The 24,811-nt window shown below is 38.9% G+C and overlaps 1 protein-coding gene across 2 annotated transcripts in view; it reads left to right on the top strand.

The window, feature by feature from the left end:
- The window catches only part of vps13b (vacuolar protein sorting 13 homolog B), a 337,411-nt gene that overhangs the window by 77,934 nt on the left and 234,666 nt on the right, over positions 1-24,811 (top strand). For both annotated transcript variants that reach the window (XM_077526198.1, XM_077526199.1), the window contains exons 18-19: positions 14,745-14,879; positions 15,516-15,695. In XM_077526198.1, the coding sequence (XP_077382324.1) occupies positions 14,745-14,879; positions 15,516-15,695 (315 nt within the window). The remainder of the gene's footprint in view (positions 1-14,744; positions 14,880-15,515; positions 15,696-24,811) is intronic.

Raw genomic sequence — 24,811 nt, 5'->3', positions numbered from 1 at the left:
GTATTGTGCTTTTGTACGTTACAGCAATGCATACAAATTTTGAGGCACTTATATGCTAATGCAAGCACAGATATGTTCTTCATCTGACCATTAGCGTGGATTTTAAACATAGAAGGGCCAAAACATGCCTTGTGAAAACTGTACTAAAAAACTACCCACCAGAGGGTGCTAAAACTGCACAAATGGAAATCAACATGACTTTGTTTTAACAGATGCGCTGCTTTTAATATCATGGCATGACAATGATGATATATTGTGGCAGTTTTAATATTGCGATATCGCGATACAGAATTGCCGTTATCATTACATCCCTAATATCTACACAACTTGTGAAAGGGGTATGGCAGGGACTCAAGTCAAAGCCAAGGTGACATTCACCTGCTACATATGCTCTCTTTTAAAACTGCAAATTCTATTGCGTCAGAAAACAGCATTTTTAGATCAGGAAACTACAGTTGTAAACGTGTGAGGCAGACAGCTCAGCAGTGAAATTAAATTGTCCATAGAGCCTAAAGTAAAGCCAAAGTAAACAGCAGAGTTGGGTGATATTTTGGAGTTCCATCATTAATCATGACCGCAGAAGCATTAAAAATTGTTCCTTTACACAGTCATCATATAAAATGGGTAAATGAAAACAGTCAGTATTTCAGTCACATACATGTATATTGACATATCTTCTACCTGGTAGGGGGCTAAGTGTTGGAAGTGCTTCTGGAGACAAGTTTAAGTTAACTCAAACTCCTCTCTACTTCACTTTGTCAGCCATATTAATGTTCAATTTCAGCATTTCGCTTTTTGTTTGAGTCGAATTAAAACAGTAGCGCTTTTCATGTTGGTCACATCTGGACAATTCTCTGGGGGGTGCGGGGGTTTTCCAACTCATTAGGATTGCGTTGTTTGGTAAGCCGTCAGTCTCAGGCTGCCAAAGCAGCAAAGCTACCTTTTTACTGTTGTGTGGCTGCCAAAATGTATGAAACTGGTCTCCCGTGGAGTGAAGTCAAATATTCCTCTTCTCTCAGTCTGCCTTCTGTTGGAACAGGGTTTGAATAGTTACAAGGAGAAACATTTAAACATCTGGACATTTGGTTGTAGGTTAGAAAAAAAAAGGTGGCGTGGGAGCTTGCATTTAGAGCTTAGGAGGCAAAGAAGTGTTGAGTATTGGTGATGTTTTCTATGTAGTTTAAATGTTGAGGTATTAAATAACTGTTTGAAGCTTCCTATGTTTGTTTCAAGTTGAATAGCTTTTTGCAACTTTCAAGTGGAAGTCAACCTCAAACATTTCTTGACAATAATATGTTATATGTGACCTTAATAGTCTAAAAATGACCTTAATAGTCTAAAAATGACATTCTTTGCCACTTGCCGTCGACTGAAGATGACGTCACAGGGCTCAGGCAACAGCCAATCACAGCTCACCTGTTTTCTGAAGCTGAGCAACTGTGGATCGATCGATTCCCTGAGAATTCCATTCAATACATTCACATAAAAGATGTTTGAACAAGTTGTTCGCTAACAACACAACACTTCTTAGCCACATCTGGCGCGTCACTACAAAAAAAAAAAAAAAAAAAAAAAAAAAAAGAGAAAATACGCTGTGACACACCTAAAACTGCTGTGCTTTTTCTGTATTCAGTGTGCACCACTTATGTGCAGTAGTTTAGTTAAAATGCTCGCAATTGACATTTGTCTAAATGCCACCACCTAAAAGTGTAAATATTTAAATGTTTGAAGAATTGTGATTGTATAACCCCATTATTGGACTTTTTTTTTTTTTTTAATACCTTTTTATGCTTGCTAATTCTCTCCACAACACACAAAAAGTACCTTATTTGAAATAACCGTATTTGTGGCGACGTAGGTCTTTGTTTTGCTTTAACAGCAACAATAAAGGCTTCTGTTTCTCTTTAAAGTGCTGACATAGTGGCATTCTGTTAGTTATTAATAGCATTTTCCATCTTAGCAGTGGCATAACTTTTCTCTTAATGTGGTTTTCTGACAGAGTGACTACGGGCATTTTACGTTGATTACAATATCCAGAATTGAAACCAGGTTTGAGACTTGTTTGTTCTTTTTACTTTATGACCACTGCCTATAACAGTCCAATCAAACTCAATCGCACAAGGGCCAAAACTCAAAGCACAATTTAGGTTGAGGGCCAAACAGGATAAATTATTAAACATAATTGTTATTGACACATACACTATACAATATTACAGTATTCCAAAATAAATAAACGTAAACTTAAAAAATAAACATGAATAACTTAAAACATATATTCCTCTCCATTTGTCAAACTTTACAATAGCAAAATATGAACATGTTGCCAAAAAAAAAAAAAAAAAGTTGAAGACTGAATTGTCCAAAATCTCAGTATACCAAGACATTTGGCCCCATCTTCCTTTCATTGTGAGTACAAATAATGACACACTGGTCTCTTATGACATTAGAGAACCACAAATGGTTCCATGAGCCACTTCCAGCAGGATATCTGACTGACACACTATATCGACTGACACACTCAAACATATATAAAGTAGCTGAAACTGCATTCTGAATTAACAAAAGCTGTTCATTTTGAATGCAACTTGTTTTTTTGTTTTTTTTAAGAATTTCTTCCCCTCTCTTTTGATGTTAGAGTTTCACTATAGCAAAAGGTGTTTCATATTGAGTGTAGCTGATAACACATATGGTCAGTGTCCTTCATGGGGGAGCTGCTTTGGAATGAGACTTCATAAAGTAAATCAAAATCAAGGGGGCAAACTCCCAGAAGTTCAATTTTTAATCATAGGGTACTGACAGGCAGGTAAAATATCCTGAGGAAACTTTCCTCAAAGTAATTTTGGCCTCAGATTAAAGGAACTGTCAGGTTTGAAATCATGAAAATGACTGGAACACAATCAGTAGAACTTGTAAGACTTGGTTAGTTAAAAAAAAAAAAAATACTGCTGATTGGCAGCAACCTCAACAGGCGACATGGTTAATAGCCTGCATTTGGCCTTGACAGCTGATTGATCAAACCAAGAAAACTGGTGAGCCATGATAAAATCATTAAAATGTTAAATATCTGGAAATGACAATGTAGATGTATTTTGCATTTTTGCACACACTTGCCATGCATGTCAGCTGTCCACTGAGGCTAGAAACCTTGTGTCTGTAACAAAATCCTGCACTAAGTCCATTTGTTGACAGACTTAAAATCTTTTCGGAGCTTATCTGAGTCCTCATTTCAATTTTCTGTTCATTGTTCAATCTGATTTTTATTATGTATACTGTAGAAATAATTTCTCTGCCCACTAGGTATCATTGTCAGTTGACTCCCTTGTTATGTACTCTGTTAAACTTTGGGGATCCTTGTGTGGTTTGTAGTAGCAGCTATCATGGTAGCAGTAGCAGAAGGAAGCCTGTAATTCCTGCCTGCCGTGCCGTGCAGCCACTGCTAACCTCAAGTTTAGTGACACACTGACCACACCGACGTCCCACACACTGCGGCAGTCTCCATTTGTTTCAGCTTCCAATACATCTTACATAATGTGTAATCTTACGGTAAATTTTCATTTCACCATGCGACTGTAATATTTGCAAAGTCTGAAAGTTCGTACGTCTGTACAAGATGATTCAAAGCCATAAATACACGTGTGTCTGGCGACCTTTATAGATGAAAGGGGTTTTCCAACAAATAATAAAACATGGTTTTTAAATGGCTCATATGATGAGTAGTGAAATGTTATTGGTCATAATTTCAGAGTTACACCCTGTATTTTAATGTTAGGGGCAGTTTTTAATTACATTCGTGAAGTCAGTCTTGGATCTCAGTGACGTAGCGCTTTAGTCTGTTTCCTACTGTCATTCATTCATTCATTCATTCATTCATTCATTCATGTAGCGAGCAGTGACGGGAGTCGGAGGCGGAGTGTTGAAAAACGGAGCCAAAGGCTGGCGCTTTATTGACATCAGCTTCCAATGTCAAAAAGGCATCTCCTCACTCTGCGGGAAGCTAATAGGCTAACTAACTCCTTTCGGTACGTCATAACGAAACATTCCAACCCAGAACTCTCCCTTCGTCCTAACTTTCCGTGGGTGAATTATGTTCCTATCACTACAATATAATCAATTTCTTTTAAATATTCTTTTTATTTAAATAAGATTGTGTGAGTTATTACACATTTTTACATGTTTTTGTTTGAACATAAATAACCTGGAAAATTTATTCTCCTTGCCACATGACATTGCAGTCATCACTCTGGATGACAGCCAGAGACCACACATACTCACAGGGCCATTTCTTTTGTATTGTTCTGTGGTGTGATTTATTGGCTGTTGGTATTGTGGCCCAACACTTAAATCTCCCCCCCAAATAATGCTTTCTGCATATGTCACACATGCTCGTTGAATTTGTGTGCATAATTAGTTTTTTTTTTTGTTTCCTCACCAGTTGATATGCCATGAAGACCTTTTTTAAAATATTAACAAATCATTTTTTTTCTATAATTTTTACAATGATAGTATTTGCTCAATTTCACAGAAAGATAGGAATACTCAACTCAGTGTTTTTGTACCGGCTTTTGTTAGCTCCAATACTGTAGTTGATTTTTGTTTTGAACTCATCTGGGAAGATAAGCGGTTCGGAGGATGCATGGATGGATGTGTAATGTTTGTTATTTCAAATCTTGAACCACAGCAGTTTTAATATAGCTTGACCTGAGAACGTGGGTCTTGGTGTGTTACAATTAGTGTTGTTCCGATACCGTTTTTTTGGCCCCCGATACCGATTCCGATACCCAGTTTTGCATTATCGGCCAGTGCCGATATATTAGCGTCGGAAATAATGGTATCGGAATGTTGCTTGCTAGTAATTGCCGATGCCGATACTCCTGTTTTAATGCTTCTGTATTGGAGCAACAAAAGTTAAAATGGAACATCCAAATTTGAACCCCTTGAAAGATTGCAAAATTAGAGCCACATTTTCTGTAAATATATCATCACACTAATAACAAATGAATATTATCAACTTTCAATGAATATACAATGAATATTAGTGTATAATCTGACTCCTCATTGCAATTTCTGTTTCTGTGAAACTTGTATATGTTTTGGAGAATATGTAAGATGTTTCATTTCATGAACATTTTTAAGGTCACAGGACCCACAAGTTCAATTTCTGAAATGATTACCGATTTGGAATCCTTTTCCAAAAATGCCTTTTTTTTCTGAAGATTGGTCCAGTAGTTCCTGAGATAGTGGCCATGTCCCTTTTTGCCAAAATTGTCAAAAATAAGTGGGTCGTAGCTCCCAAACCCCTGCTCTGATTGACACAAAATTTGAGATTTAGTTGTGTACCTTCACTATCAACAAGTATACCAAATTTAATTGAAATCCAAATCTGCTTGGTTAAACCCAGCGGGTGATTTGGCATGGATGGCCCCAAGCTACTTTTTATTGTTGCCCATCAAAGCAATGTAGGCAATCAAAGTAAGTTGCAGTCACAAATTGTGGTTAGGTGATGAGAAGGCGAAAGGGGGGAAAAAAAAGTTTGCAAAGTCCCGCTTCAGTATGGCCTGCCTTGCTCACTCCAGACACTTCCTTTGAAGGGGTAAATTGTTGGATTTGGTGGAATGTTTGCCTGTCACCTAGTGTGCTTCAATTGGTAGCAAGAAATCAGGAGAAGTAGGAAAGAAAGAGGGGCCTTTTCATCCACACGCAACCTCATTTCTAACATTAAAAACACGTTGTGTCAGCATCAGAGAACTGATAAATAAATCTTGGATGGAACTTGAGTCGGCTCTTGTCAGTGCAAACATCAATGGGCCACATACGGCCTTGTTCCTTTCCTGGCAGATCGTGATGATGTTTTAAGTCAGTCCAGACACAGCCCGTCGTCTTCTGCTTTTGTCCTCCTGCATCTCTGGTCTTTTTTATGTCACTCACTTCTGTCTAGAGTTTGTACATGAAACCAAGGAAATTAATTCAAAACAGGAGTTTTTGAGCTGTATTTTCCCATAATCATTCAAAGCATTGGACTGTTACTTTTGAAGAGATCAAAGAAAAATGAAGCACATTTGTAAATCCTTAAAACAACATCACTGGTCAACTTTTCACTAAGCAACCATGGTTACGCCTCCTCAAAAATACTCAATTTGTCTATCCTTTGTCTTGATATTCTGCTATATTCCCAGTGATGGGCAGTCAGGCCCTTCAAGGTTTTCTCTGCTGACCTCCACTTGGAGAAACACTGACCTTCAGTTAAATCTTTGATCATCTTAATAATATCTTGATAAATAATATTGATCGGGGACTTTTATATTGTAGTCTATATACATTTGGAGTTGGAGGTGATGTGTTGGAAGATAAAGTTTTAACTAAGTCTCTTTAGTAATAATGGTCTTTGACCCTCAAAATGCACAAAATGCTTCTCTCTCTCTCTCGCTCGCTCTCTCTCTCTCTCGCTCTCACTCACTCACTCACTCACTCACTCACTCACTCACTCACTCACACTCACACTCACACTCACACTCACACTCACTCACTCACTCACTCACACTCACACTCACACTCACTCACTCTCTCTCTCTCTCTCTCTCTCTCTCTCTCTCTCTCTCTCTCTCTCTCCCCCCCCCCCCCCCACTCACTCTCTGCCCCACTCTCTCACTCACTCATCTCTCACTCACTCACTCTCTCACTCTGTCTCTCTCTCACTCACACTCTCTCTCTCACTCACTCACTCAGTCACTCACTAGTCTTACTAGGTGGATTTGAACATTGAAATCCCCACTGAATGCCCACATCCCAAATGCAATGCCCCCTTTTTCTTCCATATGCGAAATTAAATTGTGAGAGAAGAAGAACGAGTAAGTACCTTGAAATTGGAATGTACAATTTTGGAGTTTACCAATATTTTGTTTAAAAAAACAAACAAACTAAAAGATAAAAGCTGGTTTGGAGTAATGGTTCCAAATATACTGTATTTCAACGGTATGTTACATTTTGGATATCATCCAAAGTTCAACTGTAGTTAGTTGTTGCAGACCAACTAATTATCTACTTAGACGTGCCGATGCAGAAATCCTGTAGGTCCCTGCAAATGCTTTTCCTACTCCTCACATATCCTTCTTACCGCCCGTCACTGTTGCACTGCATCTTTTTCATCTCTCCCTCCCATGGCCCCAGCTTTCACTGTCTTCCAAGCACAGTGCCAAGACCCATTAGTTTTGACCAAATGGCTTCCGCAAAAAGCCTTAATTGAGGTAATTCGGTGGCAGAGAGAATCATGGTCTGTAAAAGCCAGGAACATGTGTCACTGTTTTAGTGGGCAGATTGAAAAGCATGCAGCACCTGGGGTGGATGGAAATAATGAAAACTAGACCCCCAGCAACTGCCAGCACCAACACAAACACACCATCATCATCTTTTCCTTCACACGTTTACAAATACATCTAAATATACACACACTCAGACACGCCTACACACATAAATCCGTACATAACTACATGCATATTGAAACTGGCATACACTGCACAAACAAACCAGCTTATGCCCATTTCCTAAGCGATGCTGGCACTGGGTTTATTTGTATATGTGCAAATATTTCCTTAGAATAATATACAATGTATTTAATATGTCCATTTACTCTTCAGTTTTCTGGAATCAATTCTCAATTTCAGGATGAGAAATCCAGCTGCTCATATTTGCCCTCATGGTGTGTGTTTGATGGTGTGCTGTAGCCTCTGGCCCCTAGCTGTGTGTTTATGTCCTCCCTGCACCTGCCCCCATTTGACAAATAACAGCACCACACACATTCAATTCTCTCAGTCACACATAGAATACTCACACGTGTAGTTGTAACACACACACTAATGCATTGCACACACATACCAGACAACATACCACAGTTCGCGGCAACAAACTACAAACCTGTGGGTTTTCTCTTCCTGGGTACCCCACTTTTTATAGTCTTAACAGCTGGACAAAACATTATTAAGCGCCCCCCAGTGCAACTACTACCACCCTAGCAGGTGCAATGTGCCCTTTAGAACATCTACTTGGGTTCGTTATATCGAACTATTTTATGTTTGTTGTCATATTCATGTGTTTATTAAATTAATTGCTGTCAATGAAAGCACCTGCTAGTAAATATAATAAAATGGCTTACATGAACAGCCATCTATTAATCATTTAGCGTATTTGCACTACAGACCAACACAGTTTTAAAAGATTAGCACAACCGATTTATGGAAAATATTTTAAATAACAAACACCAGAAACTTACCCTGAAGATTTGTTGACATCATGTCAACTTTGTGATGATGATGGGAAACAAGATGACAAAGTGTATATAATAAAGTTTATGACATTTTTAATATATTGAGAAAAAAAATGTCCAGAAGCCTAAATTTCATTTGTTAATTACTGTTTATATATTTTATACATTTATACATGCAACTTAAGTCGTTTCATAAATTGATACAGTATGTCTAACTGTGCAGCTTTATTTATTTTGTACAGTTTTGGCAGGTCAGCATGTGTATTTGTATTTGAAAGTATGGCATACTTGTATTTGAGATGCGGCTTGCTACAGACACAGGAACCTGTTAAGGTTGGCAGCAGACAACAGAAGTTCTGTTGCACTACATATATTAAGTGTCAGGCAGGGAGACATAAAGAGGGTTATTAACTTCCCCATCTTCCACCTGGTAATACAGGGGGCCTCTCATACAGTGAAGGAAGAGGTTCCTGGGTAATTTGTTGAGAGGGTAAGGAGGGAAGTCAATGGTTAAGATTTTAGCTCATTGCCTGCAATTTGGTTAAATGTCTATTAATGCATCTACCTGAGGCATTCCCTTGATATATTGCCTGCTTGTTCATATCTTTATTCAAAGCCTGTTAAACTATATAGATATTTTGTCCATCACAGTTATTTGTGTTTATGAAAGCTTAACAGTAAACAAATTATTTATAAAATGTAGACAACATTGCATCTCTAATACTAAAACGTCCTTTATTTTCACATTGCATTACATTTAATTAAAAGATTAAATTTTAGCTATTTAGCTCATTAGAGAGGCGTAACACGATATACATTGGTATCTTAACTGGTCTGCAAAAGATTACTATGAAACACCACTTTCCGTCACTGGTAGTTTATGACATCCAGTGGATAGAATTATTTGTTCACCTGCGTTTGCTTATAGCAGAAGAAATGAACATCCAGTTAAAGTCGAAAGAATGCCTGTACGGAATAAAATAAGAGGGGCGTTATTTTGACCAGTAAGCCCTATCAAACCAGATAATGGAAGAAAGACTATGATGCCTTCTGACACTTTTAGCTTCTTGGAAGAATGTGCATGTGATGAATGAATCCTCCTCTTTTCTCTCAACAGGTGGCCTGGCACATAACTCGCAGTTATCTTGGGTTCTCTAGCCATCCAGCTTTTTTCTTTGCAATCTATGAGTCCATGTTTGAAAAACCTGTGCAGTAGGGGTGTTAAAAAAAATCGATTCGGCGATATATCGCGATACTACATCGCGCGATTCTCGAATCGATTCAATAATCGGCAGAATCTATTTTTTTTTTTTTTTTTTAGGATTCACACCTTGAGCATGGAAGAATGTTATATGAACGGAACATTAAGCCTTAATATTTTATTTTAATGCTGTTCAAACATGAAACAGATTACAACCTCTATAAGACTGAAATTTCAGATAAATAAATAATACATTTTCATATAAATCTTACACTCTACAAGCTTACTGATTAGTATTTTCTAAATTTGAATGGAAAAAAATCGCAACAATCGACTTATAAATTCGTATCGGGATTAATCGGTATCGAATCGAATCGTGACCTGTGAATCGTGATACGAATCGAATCGTCAGGTACTATGCAATTCACACCCCTACTGTGCAGAAATAATATTGACAGTTTCCATTACAGATGTCAGAATCTGATCAGTATTGGGTGAAAAAAAAAAAAAGCTTTATTTTCTTAGTTTGTAATGGTCATAAAGTAATAAACAAATATGAGGTGCAATAATATTTCAAAGTGGAACAGCAATACCTTAGTTTTGTTTTACATAATGACATGTTTTGAGCTTGTCCAGCCTTCCGTTCAACTTTCTGTCTAGCTAATCAAGTTCTGATTAAATTATGGCCCATGTACCATCTCATGAACAGGCTTTTTGTGAATGTTGACGAAACAGTAGCCGGATTTACATGGAGCCATGTATTCTGATTAGACTGAATCCGAACGGCCAATCGGAAGAAATATGCTCCATTTAAACACCTCAATCGTAATGAAAAGGGTGAACCTGAATTGAATTTTATTCTGAATCCCAGGGGTGGTATATATATGCCTTTCATCAATCCGAACGAGCGCCAGTCTACACTTCATTCGGAATGGAGAGGCTGCGTGCGGCAACGCGCATGCTCTGTCTGGACGTAAATGCGTCATGACGTCGTTTTTTCAACCCACTAAAATGGCGCCGTCTCCCCAGAGCTTGTCTGCAAGGGGAGAACTTGTTTTTAAGTACTTTAAACTTGTTTTCATCAAGATGTTGCTTCAATGAACGTGTTAACACTATCACAACTACTGTGCTAAATGACAAATTAACTCCATCTTGATAAATCACGTGATCAATGTCCGTGCGTCTCGTACAGTAGTTGGTAGCGATTGTAAAGACGTCTTGTAAACCACCCCATCCAGCATTCTGCCGCTTGTGCAAAATTACAACTCACAAAAACATTTGGATGTAACAGCTTCTGATAATCCGGAAGACAAAACTCAATTTCACGATTTAGCAAATTTTCAACGATTAGATTTTTTAAAATGACTTTGTATGAAATTAATTCGATTTATTATCCAGCCCTATGTTAATAATATTGATGTATTTTCTTTTATTTCATTTGACTAAATATAATTTATATTTAACATTTGCATTCCCCAATGACATAATCTATGCAAGTAAATCTTCTCAACCAGATGCTTTTCTGTCTTGCATAAAGAATTTTGTTCACATTTGAAATTAGTATGTTGGTGTGGCCATCAACACCAACTCCTGCTTATCATTTGACCCCTTTGGAAGATTTGCTCATCCCTGATCTAATCTATTTCATTCAGTCCTTTTTTTTTTTTTTTTTTTTCAATAGCTTTAGCTGCAAACCATATTTTTTAAGCGTAGTAATAACAAGTATGACATTTTTTTTATTTTGTTTTGAATTTGCCATGTATACAATAGCAGGCAATAGATTTAATTATATTTAATGAATTCTTGTGCTGTTTGGTAATGGAATATGCTTTTATTTCAATCGGCTAATGTTAGCCATCTAATCTGTTTTACCTGTCTTTCTCTATGCAAAGAGGCAACAGCACTGCGTAACAGCGGCGTAACATTCCTGGCCTTAAACGGCAGTGTAAAAGTGGCTAATGACTGCTTGAAATCTGGAACCCATCAAAAATGTTTCTTCCCTTGAAATGTTCTGCCAGGTCTTTGTGCACTGGCCTCCATTGCTTGTTTGAGGGAATTTGTGCATTGGGTCTGTGCTTCAATGTGTGAAAACATGCAATCAACATATTGTCACAAGCAGTTAGAGGGAAGTTAACCGTAATCATATCAATACTTCATAAATGTTTTGAACCCCAGCAGTAGAGAATTGTGTGAGGAATAATTTTCATGACTTTTTTCCTCCTCAAGTCACACCAATATCCATCCATCCATCCATCCATCCATCCATCCATCCATCCATCCATCCATCCATCCATCCATCCATCCATCCATCCATCCATCCATCCATCCATCCATCCATCCATCCATCCATCCATCCATCCATCCATCCATCCATCCATCCATCAGTTCTGTGCCCCATGTTCCCAAAGCACACCCCACAGAACTCCCTGAGGGACATGGTCAAATGCCTTCTCCAAGTTCACGAATCACATGTAGACTGGGTGAACTCCCATGCACCCTCGAGTACCGTGACGAGGGTTTATAGTTGGTCCACTATTCCACGGCCAGGACAAGACCACACTGCTCCTCCAGAATATGAGATTTGACTTCCCGACGAACCCTCTTCTTCAGCACCCCTGATTAGACCAGGGGTGCAACGGTTTCAGATTTTGGTGTACGATTGTAGTCTGAGAAAAAACAGTTTTACAGTTATTCTTATAGACCTAAAAAAAAACACCACCTTCCCTTTCCCTACGTACACTCAACCTGGTCCAGGCAGCCTCAGAACCCAGCCATCGGGTACGCACCTCTCCCCAAGCGTTCAAAGCTGAGCCCTGTGTTGCTAAATGGCCCGTGTGGAAACAGAAGAGCTGTTGGGAGCGGAAATAACCGGTGTTGTTGAACGGCTGCGGTTAGATAATCCTGATGTTTAAAAATCACGGTTAATTGTAAAACCAGTTAATTACTGCATCCCCAGAATATACCTTACCAGGAAGGCTGAAGAGTGAGATCCCCCTTTAGTTTGAGCACACTCTCCTGTTCCCCTTCTAAAAACGGGCCACCTACTCAGTTTCCCAATCCAGAGGCACTGTTACAGAGGTATGTCAACCAGGACAGCCTCACAACATCCAGAGCTTTTACTATCTCTGGGCTAATCTGATCCACTCCGAGGCCCTGCAACCATGAAGCTGTTTAACCAGTGATAGGAAAGCCCACTTCAGAGATCCCAGAATGTACTTCCCAGTGGGAAGACCTGTTGGTGGAACTTGAGGAAGTCTTCAAAGTATTCTCGAAGTATTCACCCTACCGACTCGCCACATCCTGAGTTGGGATCAGCAGCAGACGACGCATAGTGAACCATAATCTCCTCAAAGCCCTCTGGAAGTTGTTTTCCATGGCCACAACAAACTCCTCCCATGCCCAAGTTTTTGCCTTGGTGACCGCCAAAGCTGAATTTCATTTGGCCAACCGGTCATCAGCTGCCTCTGGAGTCCTACAGGCCAAAAAGAGCCGATAGGACTCCTCTTTTGGCCTGACGGAATCCTTTACCACTGGTTTTGGCCAGCGGGCGGCAATCCCCAAATCTTCAGTCATACGGTCACAGCTCCCATCAGCTCCCTCAACAATGGAGACAATGGTCTATTTAGACTCACTGTCCTCTGCCTCCCCCAGGACATGGGTGGAACTGCCGGAGGTGTGAGTTGAAACTCCTTCTGAGAGGGGACTCTTCTAGACGTTCACAGCAGACCCTCATTATTCGTTTGAATCTGCCATTTCGGACAGGCATCTTCCCACTCCACTGGAGCCAACACACCACCAGGTGGTGATCAGTTGACAGCTCTACCCCTCTTCTCCCCTGAGTGTCCAAGATCATGACCACAAACTCGATTATCAACCTGCGGTCTACGTTGACCTTGTTCCAAGTGCACGTATGGACACCCCTATGCTTGAACGTGCTGTTCATTATTAACAATCCGAGATGAGCACAGACGTCCAATGACAGAACAGTGCTCCTGTTCTGATCAGCAGATCCCATTGGACTCCAAAAATGGTGGGTGCTCTGAACTGCTGTTTGGTGCATTGGTACAAACAGTAAGCATCTGTTTCCCCACCCAAAGGCGCAGGAAGGCTACCCTCTTGTCCACCGGCATGAACCCCAACGTTCAGGCACTAAGCTGGGGGGTAATAAACATGATCACACTTGCTCAGCACCTCTCAAACGATTTGCTTATCAGAAATATTGATAGATTATGTTGATAATCGATTAGTTGTTGATTAATCGATTAAAACTAAAAGATATTCTGGCCATATTGGACATAGGAATGGAGGGTCCAGAATAGAAATAGACCGATATGTAAGAAGGAAAAAAAGGACAAAAAAAAAGAGGGGAAAAAGATATTGCAGGCATTTTTTTTTCCCAATACAAATGCCAATCTTGACTTTGTTGTAATGGCTTAAAGAATGTTTGTTGAACAATTTTTTTTCTGACTTTTCAAAATGTAGACGTTTCTTCTTCTTCTTCTTCTTCTTCTTCTTCTTCTTCTTCTTCTTCTTCTTCTTCTTCTTCTTCTTCTAATTATTATTATTATTATTATTTGTTTATTTTAGACAAAATCCTTTTCAATTTCTAACAAAATGTTTAGGGAGCTCCTATGGTCTTAAAAAGTTAAATGGAAACTTAAATAATACCTTAGCTCTCTATAGTTTTCTACAGTCAGTATTGTTTTCCAAAATTTAAAAATAGCTGAAATATTAAACTAAAATTTCAGAAGGTTCCCAGGGTCAGCAGCATCTCATAAAGTTAACTGAACATTTCAATAATAATGAGACTAAAATGGTTTGAAATGTACTTTTTATCAGCCTGCAGATTTCTAAAAAAGGCCAATACTCGTCAAAATGCCCAATATCGGTCTATCCCTATTTCATAATGCACACCTTATTTGAAGCTGACATTCGTTCATTTCTCATTGACTGTCCAGAATGTGCCTGAGATGTGACAGAAATTTTTCAAGCAAAGTATAAGAACATGTGGATGTCTATAAAAATGTACCTCCAATGTGTAGCACAGCGGAGTAGTAATTCCGGACTCTGGATTTATTTTCCTGTCACAGCTTAGCTTTTGGGTTCACCTCAGTTCTGATTTAGATCATCTGGTTCAGAACTTTGCAAAAGGGGTCAAGAACAATTAAAGGGCAATCAAGTGTTTAATGAAGCCACAGCAACGGTATTTAAACCTGTCGAACTTCACTTCATGTTCACCGTTCTCTGCTTTTTCCTTGTTCTTCCCTCCCCCCAATCTTTTATTAGGTGTGAAATCTCTAGGCTCGTCACCGACTCTTGAGGGCTCGCTCCAAAATCTTGAGCTGAAGTTCTACAGCCGTGCAACAGTGAAATGCGCCTCTGGAACCGTGGGAGCTGTAAAAGTGTGTGCCAGGACCCCAGGTGTGTGCAGCTGTGCCCTGTTAAAACTTTACTGCCTGTGTAGGAGGGAGAGAGTGAGACCGACAGGGTTGCATTGGACTGTCTTTTTCTTTTTCAAACCTATACTTTTATGTCCTTCCCCCTGTCTCCTCACTTTGCTTCTTTATGTTGATTCACTTCCAGCTGCGTGATTAAGTTGCTGTTTTTCTCCTGTGGTGTTATCACTGGGCTTTGGTCATGTATTTGACGCAAGGATGTTATTGGAGACAGAGTCCAACAGGTCACCCTGAACATATGACGTCAGAAGGTTAAGATTTACTGCAGCTGTGGATATAGAAATACAAATAAATGATATAAGAACAGACATTTTATTCTAATCTAATATTCAACGCCCAAATAAGTATATCAAAATCACCGTTTGAAATTAGGTGACTTTTACATTATTGGGCCTTAACTTTATATTTTGCCAATCTGCACTTCATGTGTGTTATATTTTTTTTCAATTATAACTTTTCCTGAACTATTTTTGTAGATGGCTTTGCCTTGCAAACTTTTCTACCTCTTGGATTACTTTATCTCTAGTATCTGATATTTTGAAATGTCATGTGTCATGTTTTTAATCGTGAGTAATGTAGAAACTTTGCTTATCCCCCGCAGGCTCGGGGGAAGCCGCAAAGGAGAAACTTGTTCCTCTGATCCAGGGCCCTTCTGACACAAAGGAACTTCATATGAGGCGATGGTTAAATGAGAGCCGCAAGCCGGAATCCCTTTTGGCTCCCGACCTGCTAGCATTTTCTGTGCAGGTGCCACAGGAAGGAGAGGATTGCAGGAACTCAGGTAAAACACTTTCACGGTTGGGCCTCGATTATTTTTTTAGTTTTATTTTTTTCCGGCTCCGGATTTCAGCACTGCACTGCACTTTTTGTCCTTAGTTCTCTAACTATCGTTAGTTGTTGCAACGATGACACTATTCAGTGTTCCTGTTATTATGCATGGATAGGCGAAGACCATTATCAACAATTGTCTTTGATGCTGACCAACTGCGCAAATACACTATATAGCTAGGCTATTAATAAAAAAAAAAAGTCTTATAAAGGTCCAACCATTCAACCTTATGTTTCCTGGGCTCAGGGCTGCATTGTTTTTCTCACAGTGGCATGTACTCAAGACATGCTGTGCTGTGTAGTGACAAAAAAGCATGCAATATATTTTTAAAAATGTTGTTATAACCTTGATTGATTTTTTTTTATTTACTTGTAACTTTTCCACCTGGAATTGAAGGAACATAATACTTAAGAGAGTGCATTATTATGATTTTTTTTTAAGTGTCAGAAAGGAGAAAGGCGATTAAAACACATTTTAATTTGGCTATACCGTAGCTGTACTGATTCCCAGAAACTTTGCATACAGTATATTAAGCAGATGTAGATCTCCTAATCAATACTCTTGATCAGTCATTTTGTTCTCAACAGTGGTTTCATGATCCTTTAATATACTGAACTGTATTTAAATTTGACATCTAGAATATACTTGTACTCTTACCCTTTCTGCCATATGCATTTATCTTACTTGGAAGTGAGTTCAAAAGCATACATCACATGCGCAGTAAAATGTATTCACATTATTAACTGGAAAAAAGAGACACAACAGAACAGCTGGCACGCACGCATAAACTATGTACTCTGTGCAATTGTGCATACACACAGACCCACAGTATATGTCAGAATTTTTTCTTTTATCTGTTATTGCTGTCAAAGTTGAAAAGACCCTTTTGTTTGACAAGTAACAATTTGACCATAGTGCTACGTTTGCATGTTTGTCATGTCAAACAACTGAGAGATGAGTTTGAGAACTAACGGTGATTTCTCGTGCTAAAGGGCTCATTTGTGCTGTTTGTATGCAACAGACATATTTTCGGTTTCTGATTGTAGGCCTGTGTTTTGTATGGTGGTCAGGCTTACATCAAAGATTTTAGTCCGCATATTCAATGTCTCTGCCATCATCCATAGGGCGACAGGGAGCCTGTTAGAACAGTGTTAATAGAATGATGAATGCAATGTTTCACTCTGGCTGAGATGAAAGGAGGAATAGCACAAGTCTAAATGAGCTCCCATAGGACTGAATCATGGGGCCAACGTTTTGTGATCATGACATTACAGAATATTTACTCGTTTGGCCTTGTTATCAAGCACATTTGATTTGTCCCATGTGGCTGTAAGGAATCCATCCATTAATCACTGTATTTAGAGTGCAGTACTGGTGAAGTGGAGGAAAAGGCTATGGTTACAAATAAATTACACTTCATAACTAAAATAACTGTAATATGAGTTGTGTCACAAACATTTTAGTACTCGTGTCGCAATAGACAATCCCAAACTATGAGACTTAACTTCCAATGTGGGCCAGACAATCAACCTGTCATGTCTACTAAGAGAACCTGCGGCGTTTGCTTCATTCAGTACGCGAGAAGAGGCAACAGTTTTGACAGAACAACTCATGACTAACTCACTAGGGAAACGTCATCTGCTCACTGTACCCTGAGCACACTCTAAAAGCAGTTGGGTCAAAACTAACCCAATTATGGATCAAAAATGGACAAATCCACTTTATGGGTCAGTTTGACCCAACTTTCTGAGTTGTTTTATACAAAATAACCCTTTTTTTTTAACCAAGTAAAGAATCTGACCAATATTTATGAGTCATTTTACGCTGAAAGACCCATTTCTTGACTCAAAGTTGAGTCAAAGGAGTTGAGGATCGGTGCATTTTTGACCCACAGTTGGGTTATTTTTGACCCAACTGTTTTTAGAGTGCATCTTACAGTTCCTGACCAAGAACATTGTCCTGCTGGAGCAAGATCTTTTCCCAATCTCAAAGGGCTTATCAAGGGGATCCATTTTGAAGACTTGGATAACATCAAGATGGCTGTGAAGACGGGGCTGAGCAGGAGTCTGGAAGATTCTTTCCAGGAGTGCAGGTGTAGCAGAGAAGGCTGGGAAAGTGTGTTGGACTCCAGGGGGTTACTTTGAAGGAAAACACATTTGTTGTCGTTTGGATTTGAAATTGATCTTTTCTGACACTAGTCCTGGAACTTTTCTGAAACACCTCACATTTATCAATTATTAGTTGGCAGTTTGTAATTCATTATTTACTTTTGTTTTTATATAAATACAACTTCCTGTTCACTTGAATGACTAAAGGAGTGTTGAGTAATGTGGTGTATTTTGGATAGGTCCTCTGATAATTCCAAAGGGGATAATTATTCTTCAGTAGCATACAATTAATTAAATAATACAGATTAGCTTTGCATTTGATGTCACTACATTAGTGGGGTCAGCCAGATGCCTGTATTTATTAATCATGCACATTTTGATCTTCAGCCTACTGATAACAAATCTTTGACCACATCATTCACACTAAGCTCCGGTGATACTCTCGTGACTTGGTCTTGATCTGGTTTTGGTCCATGGACATTTGCAGTCCTCTTTGGCTTGATCTTGGCCTGTCACTGCTGATTGATGAGAAGGACCTTGGGGGCCTTGGACAGCCCTATTGTTAGCGACCATAGGGACCAGAGGGCCATAGGGCGTGTGAGGAGCTTGGCTTTATGCTCAACTTCAGGGCGAGCGGCGGCCTGCAGGTGTTTCCCGCCACCCTCCACCACAGTGACTTGCAACAGAGGAGGAGGAACTGTTGGGTCGGGTGTGCTTTATGATCATAGCGAAGACAAAACGAGAGAGTGAGTGAGGGATAGCATGTGTTCTCCCTAAGCACGCCAGCAGCTGCAAGACAGTGATTTATGCTTTTCTTAGAACTCTTAGCGCTCTGAAAATGTTACATTTAATCAAGCATACTGAGAGTAGAGCAAATGTTAAAGATGTTCCCTATAAAAGACTCCAGTTTTGATCTCTTTACCAAACCATGGTGCTGTGGAAATAAGGGTACAAAGCGATGCAATCTTTAATCTTAATTAAAATATATTGCAACTTCAATGAAATGTATCCTTGGAAAGTGGTCTGGCACTGTAATACAAACATATGTATGTAGTTTCTTAATATATATATTGGAGATGTTTTTTTCTTAAATCGTTCTTGCATTAGCAAGAAAATCATCCTTCCATGTGCGATTTTGGTGTAATTGTCTGTACCGTTTAAAGTTAAAGACCAGTCCCTGTCTCAACTTTAAATTCTATGTCATAATTAAGTGACCTGTCCACAGCAGTAAAACAGGTCACATCTTGCACTATGTAAGCATATAGACCAAAGACTAATGAGAGCAGATGGAAAAGAAGCACCACCTGCCTTTGATCTGAATATTTCACCCCCAGACACACTAGCAAGTATAGCGCCTGCATGCATTGAAACACACATGCTCTCTTTACTGAAACTGGAGCCATTGAATGGGTTGCACCATAGATGAGGTGTGAATTTTGGGATATCCCTTGGTAGTCTCCTCCATTACAATATTTCAAAGACCTGCTGTACTTTCATATGTCCATCTATCATACTCCCATTCACTCCTGTGCATGTGTTCATGCACTCCGTCGAGTGGTAAATCAACAGGCTGGCTTTGTTTCAGGCAGCAGCATGATGGTTTTAAGCTGCTGGCTTGAACTTTGGCTGGCTGATAAATCTACAGTAGACAATCTTAAACTAAAAATATATTGTATACATCAATACAAAAAAATCTTGTAAGTAATCCCAAAAAGTGCAGACTTTTTTTTTTTTTTAAAGTGGTACCATTGCTACTTTCCTGGGGATTCTTTCACACCTATTCACTTTATTTTGTCTGAAATGATTGATGGGTTTTAAACTTTGGGAAACCCCTTAAAAAAACAAAGTAGTTCAGACTCTTCCTTCAACTGGCCAACTGTCTAAACTGTCTGATTGGGGGAAACATACAAATTGACTGGTTAGGGGAAAATAATCTTATAGTCAGGGATGTGATCAAGAACCCAATGGTCACTCTGTTCGAGCTCTAGCAGTTTTTGGATGGAAAGATAAAAACCTGCCAGAATTACATCCATATCTGCTGCAATCCAGCAATCAGGTCTGTGGCCAGACAGAAGTCACCCTTTAGTAAGAGGCACATTGTAGTCCGCCTGGAGTTTGCCCAACGGAACCTGAAGCATTTTGAGACCCTGAAGACAAAATTCTCTGTTGTGTCGAAGATACTGTAAATTTTTTTTACTGTGAATTTACAATAAATTATTGGATACGTTTTGCATTACTTTCACAGCAAGGACTACAGCGATTTATTGTGAATGTACTTGCAACAATTTACTGTAATTTCACATCTGTGATATTACAATGCATTGTTGTAAAGACACAACTGTATACTGTAACTTAACAGCTTCAGTAGCAAAACAATTCCTGTGATTTCATAGTACATTGCTGGTGAATTACAATATTTTGCTGTACATCATTACAACAAGGCCCCATGTGTTCACAGTATGTACTGTAAAAGTAATGCACAATTTTACAAGAATTTACTGTGAAAGTAATGCAGATGAAGTTCCCATTTACTGTGAATTTACAATTATTGTACAATTGAAATAAATCAACACTAAACACACACCTCTGAGGCACATGCACTGTTAGACAAGCATATTTATTGACAAACATTCAACTTCAATTCAACTTTAGTCAACTTCACAAAATCATCTTAAAACGCAATATATAACATATGACATAAATAGCAGTAAAATACAAACAGGCAAGTGTTGAACAAATAATTGTAGTTGGGGAAAAAAAAACAAAAAACTATGATGCCCACTCAAAGACAATGCTTAATATGAGGGTTCATGGTTTTTCGTTTTTGACTCTTTATGATCCTCTGTCAGGGTTGAGGCCCAAGAAGCACCTGTTAATAAGCAAAGATAAGAAAAAAGGAGAAATTACACAAAGGCAGCCAACAATAAAAACTTCATTTTGAATGCAGATTATGGTCATGAGCATGTTACAAAAAACATTTAATCTGTACACATTTGTTGGTCTGTCCTGATCTGGTCCTAATGCCAAATTAAGATTAAATGGAGGTGGAGAGATTGTCTTTTCTGGACCTGCGTGTGATGACGTAAGTACATTATCGGCACCGAGTGCCTTTTGCCAATGCGAGTGCGCCAAAAGTTCACTTGTTGCTAATGGTGTTAGGAACAACAGTTTCAGTCAATTACACCTACAAACAATACTCGAGAACCTGTCGCATTTCCAACAAAATCCAATATGTTGGACACAAACACTGGGCACGCACATATCAAATGCAGGTCATTTGTTGAGCGACTAATACACAATAAAACAGGGCTCTGGGTGGTGGAGTGGCACCGTCACTTGCCATCTGGGAGACCCTTTTTGTAAGTGTGCGTGTTTGAGTGAGTGCGTGGGGGGGACTACACAATGAAACACCACGCAGGTAGCTAAGGTAGCTACTGGATAGTTGAAAATACAGCTATCACTTAGCAAATACTGTGAAAGAACGTTCGACAGTTTCGGGCACTTGCTAACAAAATAGGAACTGTGTCAGTGTCAGATAAACGTTCATTTGAAAGTATTATCACTTCAAATAACAAGAGTGTGCTACAAGCAGACATTATGTAGCCAGCTCACCTTCTCCACTCAACTAGAAGACAAAAGACTGGCTGCTTTTCTGGTGTGTTCTCTCCGGCTGTGACTCAAGACTTGCATTGCACATCTGCTTGTTTCGAGCATTGGGCGGGAACTGAGAGACAAGTCAGAATTGATTCAAATATGATTGTGGTAATGTACAAAGACATCCTGGACGAGAAACTGCTCCAGAGCACACTTAACCTCAGGCTGGGTTGACGGGTGCTCTTTGCACACAACCATGATATTAAAAGAGTGACTTCAGGACCGCTCTGTAGATTATGAAACCTACAAATGGTTATGCGCTGATGCTACTAACCTACTTTTTGAATGCCATTTATACTATACATAGAACAGTTCTCTTTTTGTTCTGCATGACTGTTAGTTTCATCATATTCATCAGTACATATGTGGGAAGCAGAGCTGGTAATGGGGGGATTAGACCTGAGGGAACCCACTCAAGAGCTGGCTATTGAGGTCAATCACAGCCCATTACTAGAGCTGCTCATCTGTGAAGTGTACTTAGGCCAGTCTCACAGTGCTTAAAGTTTGACTGGCGCATAAGGCTGAGACACAGTGGGCAGATATTTGAGACCATGTCGGAAAGAATAAGAGATGATAGTGATGTGAGTGCTGGGCTTGGGCTGGCGTGTGGCAGGGGCTGCGCCTGTGGCTCAGTCTACCTTCGCCTTTCTCATGATATCACTGCCCCCATGTGTTTGTTTGACACTGACCAAGTCACAGCAACGGTTTCATCTCATTCAAAGCAAAGATCAGAATGACACTAAGGATTGTGAATAATATACCAAACAGAATGACTGTCGACAATACAGTCCTATAAAAGCAAACACAATCCTTCAAAATGTGAACAACCACATTTTGAAATTATGGGATTTCAAGCAAAAATATAAAGACATTGCAATATAATAGAATACACAACATGGTCAGCGAATGGAAAAAAAAAAAGTTGATTACGAACAAGCAAAAAGGACACGTTATCGTGATGCTTTGACTTGATTTGCTGTTTATACATAGAAAAAAAATAAAATGGTGCTGATATAGTAGTATGCACAAATGTATTACAGAAAACCTTAAAAAGTAAAATCTCACAAATACACTCAAGCATACAGTAGGTTTCAAATTCAGATTGTTGAGGGCCGCAGTCGTGCAAGTTTTAGAGTATTTCCCTTCTCCAACACACCAAAATCAAATTGTTATCAGGTTTCTGCAGAGCTAGCTGATGAGCTGATCCTTTGAATCAGGTGTGTTGGCAGAGGGAAACCTCTAAAACATGCAGGACTGCGACCCATGAGGACCAGAGTTTTATACCTATGCACTAAAGATATTCCAAAGACAAGTTTCTGAGAGGACAAACAGCCTGAGCCAGCATGCATTTTTCTTTTTTTTTGTGGCTTTGCTGATCTGAATGAATAGGGAATGTTTTATGGGAACATACCCATAATTGTTAGTGCCATAATTTTGTAGTGACTGGGCTAAACATGAAGATTTGGCCTTGAAGAGTTGAGAGGTCACTGTGGGTCAAGGGATTCTGAAGTTGTCTTCTAAGAAGGGCAAGGTCAGATGGAAGGAAAGCAGTAATGATCCTTATTCACCGTGTGAAAGTTAACCAATCAGTTTTGAAGCTGACTAAATGCATTAAAACACCTAAATGGCTTGTATACTGTGTGTATGCACACACATTTGTGTGTGAGAGACCACAAAAAAAGACATAATTCCATGCATTCGCTACTTATATTTAGATATTGATATTATTGTAATTGTTTTTTTTGTAATACGTAGTTTTTAAGTTTAGTTGACATAACCACATTTTTAATACATTTCGTATGCAATGCAAATTTAGTTTAATTTGATTTAGAAATAACAGTTGATGAACAAAATTGTAGACTATTTATTGAAAAGATATGTTCTGATAATTCAAATGGGTCAGTTAACCATTAGTGGAACACTGGAACATCCGGTCGGTCTGTTGCATTTGCTTTTATTGTGGGAAAAACTTCATGATACATTATTTATTTTTGAAATTTCTCTAAGAATATAGAATGGGTTAATATTAATTAGTGTTGTTCCGACACTATTTATTTATTTATTTTTTGTTTTTTTAAAAATACCGATTCCGATGCCCAAATTTGCAGTATTGGCCGATGCCGATGAATACTGATACCTTTTTTTTTTTTTTTTTTCCCAACATGAGAAAGCTGCCATTGGTTTTAACGCAGTATGGGTATCCGATATTGGTATAGTAACAACACTAATCTTAATGGTGGAATTGTCAAATGTTTATCATTAGTTCTTTCCATTTTCAATTGGAGATCAAAGATAAAAATGTTTAAAATTGAAACACTCTGAAATTCTATGAATGACACAACAAAATGCCCAATCTTTAATACCTTTAGGCTGAGATTAAAAGTCTGTCTGTCTGTCTGTCTGTCATTAAATGATTTATGTGAACTGGAAGTTTGGAATCAAGAATTGGCTTTTTCTTTGCCACGGTCAATCTGGACCACGACTGTAGTCCATTAAAGGATCCATCAGGCATGTTGGGGTGAAGAACAAAAGTGATGGAAGCATTATTGTAATCAGCTTCATGCATTCTTTCTGCCTATGCAGAGCATAAGCTGTCAGTGCTGTTTTCAGTTCATTCCTGTCCACATGGAACACAACATGAGGACTAGGAGACTTAAAAGGCCAATCAATAGCACACAAGTAATTGTGTGAAAATCTTGATCGTGGGGCACGACCCATATCAGTCAATCTGGCAGAATGAACACATTCACACATTGCTTCTCTTTGAATAGGAAAAGAAAGATAAGGGATTCAATTGGACCCTTGACTAAAGTGTGATATTGGACAGTGGTACTTCAGTGGAATCCCTCATGCAATGTAATAAAGCAAGGTCCAGATATGTTCTTCTCTACCGCGATAGTACTAATTTCACTGGCATACAATGTATACTAATTAACAGGTTATTGTTTCTAAGGTATGCATGTCGGCCGAATACACGAAAACAATTTAACACTGTTAGGTTTGTGAAACTACTAGTCCTCATTCGGTCACATTAACAGCAGTAAAAGCATATCTTTATGTCAAGCATACTGCATGAACCAGGTTTGAGTAACACTTCCATCACTTTGGTCCGTCATACAATACAGATGTTAGATCATTTGACAAATCTTGTGGTCACGGTGTAGTCTCATTATGGCAGCTAATAAGCTAACATATCTTTGCTAATACTCCTTAATAAACTCCGGGTCACGTATACATGACTAATCAAATATTAAAATCAAATTCAGTCCTCTGGCTTGTTTTTCTTTTTAATTATTATTATTATTG

The sequence above is a fragment of the Festucalex cinctus genome, chromosome 7 (genome assembly GCF_051991245.1).
Source record: "Festucalex cinctus isolate MCC-2025b chromosome 7, RoL_Fcin_1.0, whole genome shotgun sequence".
In the NCBI taxonomy this organism is placed as follows: domain Eukaryota; kingdom Metazoa; phylum Chordata; class Actinopteri; order Syngnathiformes; family Syngnathidae; genus Festucalex; species Festucalex cinctus.
This window is presented reverse-complemented; position numbering and strand designations above follow the sequence as displayed.